This window comes from Rhamphochromis longiceps, linkage group LG18, assembly GCF_057381845.1.
Source record: "Rhamphochromis longiceps isolate RC_006_pf linkage group LG18, R_longiceps_female_GT1.1, whole genome shotgun sequence".
In the NCBI taxonomy this organism is placed as follows: domain Eukaryota; kingdom Metazoa; phylum Chordata; class Actinopteri; order Cichliformes; family Cichlidae; genus Rhamphochromis; species Rhamphochromis longiceps.
Window position 1 is genome coordinate 21,457,126 of NC_140574.1, and position 10,415 is coordinate 21,467,540.

A 10,415-nucleotide genomic window follows, 5' to 3' on the forward strand; every position below is an offset into this window, starting at 1 on the left:
TGAAATCATCTACTCCACTGACGCTTGAAGCCCGCGGTTTACAAAAGACATTGTTGCATTGAGCGAAATAATATCACGTTAATAAAATGTACTTTTAACCGAGGCTGACTTGCTTAGATGCTGACGTCGACTCCGGGTATAGCCTAAAACGTCGGTAATTTAACACAAATCAGAACTGACCGTGCAGCAGTGAAATTGTTAGCAGCGCTAACAATTTCATTGCTAACTTGCAGTAGCAAGTTAGCAAATGGCTAGTTAGCCACAGTGCGCAGTGCAGGTAACGTTACCTTGTCAACTGGCATTAACTCAAACAGCCGTGCCTAACAACTAGGAAACGAGCTGAGGTGAGTCTTGAATGCTGCAGTATCTGAGCAGCATAGATATTATCAATAAATCATGTCCTGTTGCATAAACTGCAAAGTTAGCCTATGATATTAAGCTGTAATTGCTACAACCACTAATTCTCTGTCATTTATACTTGAGTCAGCTATTCTCAACGCGAGCTACAAAACAGCAACAATGTCGCTGTCAACTGAGAATCGTTTTGCGGCTTCGGGAAGCGTCGTTGTTAAAGGACAAACTATTTGTGTGGTTCCCGACTTCTCGTCTGGTCACCTGGAAGATGACTTTGACCTGAACAGGTCTTACCCGTGTACTCGCAGACCTCTGTACAAGGAGAGGCTTTTAGCCTTTCAGCGTCGTTATGATCCGGCTTCCCTGACAGGTAAATTTCAGCAGTGTTGATTACAACCAACAGAAATGCTGCGCTAATAAATTCATCTCAAGTCAGTTTTGATATGACGCCCCCACCCCCATCACTGACGGTTTTGATTGGCTTGTGTTCTTAAACTAAGGGGAATAAATTGTATTTAAATCAGCTTATAACACCACTTTTTCCTACAGGTGATCATTTTGACATTGGATCTTCTGTGGCCACAAAAAACCGCCAGATGTGTAGTTTGCTTCCATCTTCTCAAGCTGGTTCCTTGCCACACTTGTCTACTATGTCAGAGAGAGAGGAGATGCTCTTCAGTCAGCTAATGTCTGGTGACTTTGGCCTGCCGGGGTATCCCTCTGCCTTCAACCCAAACAAAGTCATTCTAACTGTCAACCATAAAACTAAAAAGGTACTGTGTTGTTGACTTAATGTGGAGGGAGGTTGCTTTGCAGCACAGGATAACCAGCATTTCAACTGTATGAATTGCTTACTTTATTAATTATTTATTTATTTTAATTTCAGGTTTTGTCAGCAAATGAACAAGCCTGCAAGCTGTTTGAGTGCGCAACTGAAGAGCTCATTGGAAAAAAGCTGCCCTCCCTCTTAAAGAAAACCAGTCAGGTCCTGGAAGAAGCACTGGAAGAGGATTTTCCACTAGTCGATGGGACTGTTGTAGCAGCGTCTGGAAAAGTGGTATGAAATTACTTAAAACAGCATGAGCCATTGAGTCAGATTTCTTTAATCTACACCATAGATTTATTCATTTCATTTGTTTTGGGTTTTTTTTTTTTTTTTCTTTGTTTGTTTGTGTTTTGGCAGGTGGATGCCCTGACTTTATCTGGAGAAATGCCAGTGTCTGTGTACACCTACAGACAATCACAGAATGAAGAGCACCTCCTTCTCGTGATGGAAAATGTAGAAAGGATGTCTTCCTTTTTGTCCTTCTCAAGAGATGTAAGTACACCCTTATTTAGCATTCTTTTACAAATGTAAAGTAATGCCTAGCCATAGACGTGTACATTTGTCACTTTCAGGGCAGAATCCTAACCTGTGATTTGGCATTTGCCCATCTCCATGGATACCATCATCCCGAGGAGTTAAAAGGAGTTTTTGTGAAGGAGCTAATCCCCTCTTTACAAATCCCCCTCCGCAGTCATGCACTGCCCAAAGTAAGCACACTTTTGAACTGTTCTGCTCAGCTAAGGAAAACTCGGAATTTTAACCTCTGCTTCCGAGACCCTTTTTATCAATGTGCTGCTCTGACATTTTGGCAGAATGGATAAGAAGAAAATTATATCCCTTTTTAAATATTTCTGTAGTACAATTTTTTTTCTATCTGCTTTCAGATGCTGAGGGTTCAGCGAGTGTGTGGTAGAAGCAGAGAAGGTGCAGCAGTCCCGCTGTGTGTTAAACTTCAAGGGGCGGTGCAGTGTGGGAAACCCCAACACCAGCTTAATGGGACTGGCTACATATACCTCAATGACAGCCTTGAAATGTCATCCTCATCAGGTAGTTGGCTTAAATTGTAGGACAAAGCTATGACCAATAGATTAAAAACACACTCACTGTTGTGCACCCAGTGGGTGTGTGGGTTATGCACCCACACACTGTGTTGTGCTGTACACTCCAATTAACATTTAAACTTCTTGCAGTCCAATAGAGGTGTAGGTTTTACATTTTGGGGCTTTTCCTGGACAATTTAAAGTTGGAAATGTACTAATATGGCCCTTACAGATCAGATGTGGTGCTTGCATTGACAGCTTTCAGGCAGCTTTAATGTTAGTGGCCTTTTTCATGCCGTGTCTGTGTCCACTATAGTGAACACCTGTTGTTTAGTATCCTCAAGTCTGATGTTTGTGTTTTAAGGCAATAAATTCACTAATACCCCCCCACCCCATGTCATCTGCTTTTATATATCACTTATGCTTTCTTTAACTAATTGTGCACTTTGAACGTACGCTTGGACTTTCACAGACGTCAATGTGGACAGCACTGTCAGCCCAGCCCTAGAATACTCTGGAACAGTTTGGGTGTTTGCTCCTGTCAGCGGTCTCCTTCTGCTCCACACTGATGGTTCTATCATCAGCATCCACAGCCACCTGGCCCTCAGTCTGTTTGGCTACAGCAAGGACGAGCTGCTGGGGAAGGTCAGCCAATGTAACCACTGAACGTGGATGTTTGGACTGAGGACCATCCAATCCTCATAGATATTGCTGTTTTGTTATCTATAGAACATCACTTTCCTGATGCCCGGTTTCTATGGGTGGATGTCGGACTCGGACAGAAAGACCAGATCCTTCTCTGATTCTCATGCAAAGGCCTCTAAAAGTCCTGCAGCATCCAGGATATCAGGAAAATATGGTGAGTGTTGGAATATGTAAGGTACTGATTTTTACCTGTCATGCAGTATTATTTGTTTGCACTGTGCATCACTTAATAGTTTCTTATTTCAATTTTAGACCCATCCTCACTAGTGGCAGGAGACATGGCCATGGTGCACCGAGCAGCTCTGGAAAGGACTTCAGCAGGGAGAGGCAGGATCTTCACTGGCACCAGCATGATGCTGGATAAACAGGGCAGCGCTCTGTCTGCCCTCTCCCCTCCTGCAGTCACCTCAACACGTGTGGTTACGTAAGTACGCGGGCACATTAAAATCGTCCAGCTCACAGGCTCCGTGATTTTAATGTGTATCAATGATTTTATCTGGTAAGTCATATCCGAGGCTTTTAGTAGCCTTGGATATGATGGTGATTAATTCTGACAGGAGGTTTTATGCCAGCAGATATTCAAATTCACTGTAGACTTTAAACAGAGTGGGTTTGTGTACTCTGAAATGCTGGACAGACAAAAGCTGCTGTTGCGACAATCAGGTGCCTTAAAGCCGCAGGCTGCATGTATATTTAATGTGCTTTGCAGTAAATCTGGAAGCACTCCAACTCACTGGTCAAGCCTGATGGTCTCACTGTGTCTCCAACTACTCAATAGACACTGAAACACTAATTACATTTTCCCCAGTTAGATCAGCTGTGACTGCTCATCGTTTCTGTCCTTTCTGCTGTTATTGTTTTCCCCCCCTAAAACTTGTATCTGAATTGGACTCGTAAAGCTTTTGTGACTGGAATGTTTTCCCCAAATTTCACAGTCATGATTGATTCTAGGGCTGAACGATTATGGAAAATAATCTAATTGCGATTTTTTTGCCCCAATATTGCGATTGCGATGCGATATGCGATTATTTTTTAAGATCTTTGTCTTCTGTATTATTAAACAAAGACAAGCAATACATCATATAGTATGGCCAATACTATATTACATTAATTTTAAACTGTTCTTTCCTGGAAGACAGACCTCTGTTATGATGACATGAGGTGATGCATGAATTGATGACTGACATTTTTATTTAACTTCTTCAATCACAACAGTATATTTGAACATACACAATAGTTTATTTTTAGCTTACAAACATCTGAGCATAAAGTGCTGACAAGGAACCCTGGTGTAAACATTAAAATGAAAGTCAGTACAATGTGCAGATTGCAGAAATATACATAAACAAAATCAGTGGCTTTACCACACTCAGTTTTTCGACATCTGTGAACTACTAGACAGTCATTCAATTAAAAAATAATATTAAATAAATAAAACTAATAAATAAAAAATTCACACATCTTACTGATCTCTGCAGTCAGTAACATTACACATAAAGTGCAAACATAATAGCAATTGTATAAACACACACACAAACACGCCTTTAAAATTTAAAGGCGTGAAATTGGACGGTCTAGCCTTCTGATTAGCTAATCAGAAGGCTAGTTCTGATTAGCGTCACCGCTGTCTCGGTGGAGTTTAATAAACTCGGCCGTCTGCTTCTTGCTATCTAAAATATAACCAGACACTGGCGTAAATTCTCGACTGTCTCATACTTCTGTTTAATAAGTTTTCTGTTTGACGTTTAGTCAGCTGTGTGAAAACCAAGGAGGAACCCACCCGGGGGATTAATAAAGTTTTATTTTATCTAATCTAATAACTTTAATCTCAGCCAAACCGATTTACTCACGAACAAACAAAACACTGAAAAAAGCCCAACAATAACATTTTTAGGTTGTCTAAGTGACTTATATATTACGTTTAACCCGAGCAGCGAAACTCCGCGGTGATCTGAAAATGATGTGCCGGGAGTTGTGCCGTTCTCGGCCGCATCAGTAACCCTCGAGCTCCCGGCTAGCTGTCGAGCTGGTGGGTAGCAGACGCCTCTGAAAACGTCGAAGCACTTTTGCAAATATGGGATATCTTGATAAACCGAGCAGATATTTGATGTTTACACAACTACTTTCTCGCCTGAAAATATTTTAAAAGTTTATTTTGTGACCCAGAAAGATTAGTATGAGTAATTTTAAAACTTAGTAGCGGCCGCCATTGTTGGAAACTGGAGTTTGGCTGGGCCGCGCTATGAATTCTGGGATATGGTAGTAATTTGGACAGCCTTCGGCGCGTCGCTGTGACGTAATCGGTCTACAAATGCGGCCTCAGGAGGATACAGCCCATGAATTTGGACATGTCCAGAGTATAATCGCAGCCTTTGCGGTTAGAAAATTGCACTTGATCATGTCGCGATATTATCGCAAATGCGATATATTGTTCAGCCCTAATTGATTCATGAATGATTGTGATGCTGGAATATCTCAGTGTGGGTTAAGTGTGTTAAAAGGCCTCTCGTTTGCCATCTGTTGGACAAATAATGTCACAGCATGCCTGGTATTTAAAAAATAAATTTAAAAAAAGTAGAGATTTCTAATATAGTGCCTCTTATTTAGAATTTGAAGAAATAGTAATGCATCGTTAAGTTGTTCCAACTGAATATTATTGTTTACCAACCTTTTATACAAAATATGTATTTCAGTACTGAGCTTTTATTTAAGCTAAGCATTTACAATTTACAGCATGCAGATAGAAACTTGCATAAGTCCTAAATCTTCAGCCTGTGGGGGAAATAAACAGGCAAAGACTTATTCACTCACTAAAAATGTAACTGCAGAGACAAATTAGCTGGGAGTTAAGGCATTCGTTCTTGTATATGCTATTACCAGTGCTTGTAAGGTGAAGTGCTTTGTGTTTTACACTTGCACCAACCCCAAAAAACAAGACATCCACAGCATAGATTGCAGTTTTGCGTATACATTTTTGATTTCCTAGGAGAGACTTCAGATACGTTTTCAGTAAATATTTTGCCACTGGAGTTTGCCTGTAGCTTTCTTGTGTTGGCATGGAAAGAAAAGAATTGGATTGAAACAGCCCGTCTTTCCTCAGGGCCAATAACACTGCAGAGCTGATGGAAGAAGCAGCTCAGGTAGCACCATGCTGTAGTCAGATAGACAGTGTGGATACTACTCAGGCACTCCTCAAGACATTTACCTGGGTGGAACTTCCAGATGACGACGCCTGCCGCTCTGTTCCCACTGAACCATCGCACCAAAAGAGAGAACAGCAGCTGGGCAGTGAAGTTCAGAAAAAAGATGAACCCGCCCCTGAGAATATCCCAGGTGTGACGTAGCTCTGCTGATGTTTTCTTTACATAAATGGAGCTCCGCTATAAATACAATGTACAATGAATGTTTTTCTTGTTCTGTAGACTGTCCTGCTGGGAATGAACATGCTGTTGATAAGATTAATGACAAACCTCCTGATGTAGGAAAAGATCACCGTTCATCTGCCTCTGTGCTTGAGGAATCTAGCTTTGAAGTAATCTCAATGGAGAGCCGGTGAGGAGAGATATTTTTCAGTTATGTGGGTAAGATGAGGCCCTGAAAGCCTCTGACGTGCCTGGTTGAAACTTCAAAGAATCTAAAGATGCTAATGAGAATGTCAGCGCTCGCAGTTACGTATATCATACTTTAAAATATTGCACAATGGCAGGAAGAAACAGACGAGTTTCAGCCTGTAGCTTAGAAATGCTGTCTCATTCATATTTTTGGCGTCTTTAGTGGGTTGGCACCTTTTTCAATTGTATAAGCCTTTTCAATTGAGTATGCTTCCTTTTTGTTTAGTTAGACTTCAAAGAAAACTGGAAACATTCATTTCACATATCATTTGCTATACTAACACCTGGATGTGTTTCTCTGTGTTTTTAATACAGTATTTGATTCCACTGTCAAACTTTTATTCATTTCTTTCCTTATTTCAGCTTTAGACGTTTCCTTCCTTTATGAATATATTTTTCATGTATTCATGTAACAATGTTTTGGTTTTTCTAATTTAATTTCCTAGGTCTTCTTCTGGCTTCTGTGAACACGGTGGTTCTGATCCAGCCCAAGCAGTGGACTCAGCCAGTATCTTTCTGGACCTAAACAGCAATGGTGATCTAGTTAGCCGGGCCCTAGCGGAGCTAGACCTGGGCGGTAATGTAGAGCTGCTCAGTGGTGGAGGAGGCAACAATGACGCCCCACACTCTGTGGCATCATGCGATACAGCTGAGCTCCTGCGGACTCCCTCCCCATGCATGGTGCTGTCTGACCAGGAAGCGGAGCCCAGTGAGCCTGGGGACGTTGCTGCTGTGGAGGCCAGAAACAAATCACCTGAAAAACTTGAAAAGCATAAGGATGAGCAGGTTCACTGGGAAGCTGTCTCTGCAATTCATCAAGGAAAGGGCCAAGAGGGCTGTGAACAAGTGAATACTGGGATTCAGTCACTAGCAGATATGCCTGCCACATCTACTCCCAAGAAACAGAAGGTGTATGGACACAACCAGTCCTCAGAAACCACATGTATAGTGGAGGGGCAATTTGAAGGAAGTGGATACCACAGAGACGGCACAAGAATAGGTTGGTGTTAAACTGTTTACTGTACTTTAGATTCCTCCTAAAAATCAAATGCAAAGCAACAAGTATTTTTCTCTGCTTGTGTGCAGATGTGCTGTGTGATGTGTGCGGGACAAACCTCCCAGACGGAAGCTCCATTTTCTGCATGTGGATGTGCAGACTTAGCCAGCAGGGGGCGATGTCACAAACGGATCAATCACTGCATGACCAAACAGCAGGCAGTCTAGGAGAGGTCAGTGGCTGTAATGATCTTAAGTCTAGGTCAATAAAGCATGGATTTTATCTTATTTATATTTTAATGTAAACTTCATTAGAGGCGGTTGTGTTTGTAACTTGGTGATCATTTACTCGTTTCTTCATGAAGAGGATTGGTGAGGCCAGTCAGGGGGAAGCATTGCGCTCCACCATGGACCTCGAGCAGTCTAAAGCCTGTGATGGACAGTTTGAAGAAGAGTACAAGCCGATCAAAGCTGTTGGTAAAGGAGCCTTTGGATTTGTCTGGAAGGCAGAAAGGCGCTGCGATGGGCAAGAAGTAAGAAAAATATTTGGTGGGGGGGGGGTTGTTGTTTGTATATGTAGTTTTTTTTGTTTTGTTTTTTGCAGAAGATGACTTTATGACCTACTTTAAAAACCTACAGGTGATTGTGAAGTTCATCAGCAAGGTCAGAATAGTGAGCGACTGCTGGGTAGACGACCCAATGTTAGGGCGAGTGAGCCAGGAGATCGCCATACTGACCCGAGTGACGCACCATAACATCGTTAAGGTCGCCGTGCGGTTTGCATCACATGACCCTGTCGCAAAAGTTTCCAAAATAATGTGTTTTAATCGTGAACTGTGTTGCTTCACATCATACACCTGTGTTGGTGTCACTAGGTGCTGGAGGTGTTTGAGAATGGGAGTTACTTTCAGATGGTGATGGAGAAACACGGAGATGGTTTGGACCTTTTTGAGTTTATAGACATGCAGCCGAGGCTCGATGAGCCCCTTGCCAGCTACATATTCAGACAGGTACACGCACAGCCAGAAAAATACAACCGTGTCAGGCGAGTGGGCTCATAAATGTGACATGAAGTATTGATTTGTTCTTTGTTAAAATGCAGCGTCTGTCTCTTCGCAGATTGTGGCAGCTGTCTTCTATCTGAGGACCAAGAACATCCTTCACAGGGACATAAAAGATGAGAACATCATAATTGACACATGTTTTCACATTCGACTGATAGACTTCGGCTCTGCTGCTATAATGACTCCTGGGAAGCTCTTTTATCATTTCTGTGGCACCCTTGAGTACTGCTCCCCAGAGGTGCTACAGGGAAATCCGTGAGTATACACTATCTGTTAATTCTTTTTCCTCTTTTTTTTTTTTTTAATGTATTTTATTAAATAGCATCCTTCTGTTTAAAGAAGTCACTTAAATTATTGAATCTGAATGCAGAGTCTAGTTAAGAGTTATTTTTACAGTCCTAGATTACATTTATGACCCATTGAACTCATGAATTGAGCTCTAGAGTATACAATTTTGAGAATATGCCATCAGCACTGAATTAACTTGCTAATAATTGTAGGCTTCTCTCATAAGTGGGCTTCTTTTTGTAGCTATGAGGGTCCAGAGCTGGAGATGTGGTCTCTGGGGGTTTTGCTCTATACGTTGCTTTTCAGCGAGAATCCCTTCTGTGACGTGGGTGAGATCCTGGATGCCAAACTAAATCCCCCGTATCATCTCTCTCCAGGTACACAGCAGCTGGTTGTGATTTCACAAAATATGATCCTTTGAGTTTATAGAGACAATTTTGTCCAGTCAGATTCTGAAGTTTTTCTGTGTATTCTCTCAGAGCTGGATGATGTATTACACGGGCTGCTTGACCCTAACCCAACTCACAGAATGGACTTAGACCAGCTGCTGCTGCAGTCCTGGATCAGTCAGCCCATTTCTCTATCAGAGTACACCTGGGCAGAGGTGGTTCCTGAAAATCTGAGCTGCTGTGAGTACTCTTAAATGGTACTGTTGGACTAGTAGATGTCAGACTTTTTCTGATATTCCACACCTCAGGAGGTGGAAACAGTTTATCCCGTACACCTCTTAATACTCATCACTCTGCAACAATAAAATAAGTGCATAAGCATCAGGCCACTTTGATATTTTTTTTCCCCTTGAAATGTAATACAAATTCAACTTAGTTTAACTTCATATTTTTCCTTTTCCACCTGCACCACAGTTTGAGAACCTCGTTGACAATCATTAGCTATGTTTTAATGTACTGGGGCCTCTGATCTTTTTATCAGGTTTACCGCAGCACCAAGAATCCAGTCCTAAGGCGTACATCGGGCAGAGCTCATTTTCAGGCAGTGGGGATGACACTCTGCCTGAGGATGACGAGGAGGAAGATGAGGACGAGAGGTTGGAGATCGCAGCCCTGAAATCGGAGCTGCATAAGTACCTCGTTGAGGATTAAAGACTCTGCTTAAACAAAGTGAAGCCTTCATGCGAACTGTCAAATCAACTTTTTTTTTATCTGGAGTCACTGAACAAAGATATAAATGTTGAAGAAAAATGAAGTGTGCCTCAGTGATGGGACGCTGCTGTCGGGACTAAATATGAGACAAACAGACTTCTGACTTAATCATGGGTCGGTCACACTGTGCTCGTTTCTGTGTTCAGGATGTAATGTTTTATTTATCTTTTTGCAGTTTGAGGAAAAATTAAAGCAGCAAAAAAAAAAATTTGTGACAGTTTAAAGTATCACCCAGCTTTACTACAAAAACACAACAACTATAAGCTGTTACCTCAGAGAAATCACACAAACTCATTAAAGTTAAAGAAACTCTTGATCCGGCTTTTTTTTTTTTTTTTTTTTTTTTTTTTTTTAAATAATGGGCAATTTAT

General features: G+C 41.6%; 1 protein-coding gene across 2 annotated transcripts; it reads left to right on the forward strand.

Moving 5' to 3' along the window:
• Window positions 1-10,415, forward strand: pask (PAS domain containing serine/threonine kinase). 2 transcript variants are annotated; one of them, XM_085389755.1, is made up of 21 exons: window positions 1-344; window positions 488-724; window positions 904-1,127; window positions 1,241-1,411; window positions 1,538-1,672; window positions 1,753-1,887; window positions 2,065-2,227; window positions 2,693-2,865; window positions 2,950-3,079; window positions 3,178-3,349; window positions 6,026-6,258; window positions 6,348-6,477; window positions 6,983-7,536; window positions 7,623-7,765; window positions 7,898-8,065; window positions 8,172-8,297; window positions 8,408-8,542; window positions 8,652-8,851; window positions 9,128-9,261; window positions 9,364-9,513; window positions 9,815-10,415. In XM_085389755.1, the coding sequence occupies exons 2-21, from the start codon at window positions 520-522 to the stop codon at window positions 9,982-9,984; spliced, it is 3,651 nt and encodes a 1,216-aa protein (XP_085245881.1). In that variant the 5' UTR covers window positions 1-344; window positions 488-519; the 3' UTR covers window positions 9,985-10,415. The 2 variants fall into 2 exon arrangements, with proteins under 2 accessions (XP_085245881.1, XP_085245880.1); XM_085389754.1 differs by having other exon boundaries at window positions 1-724.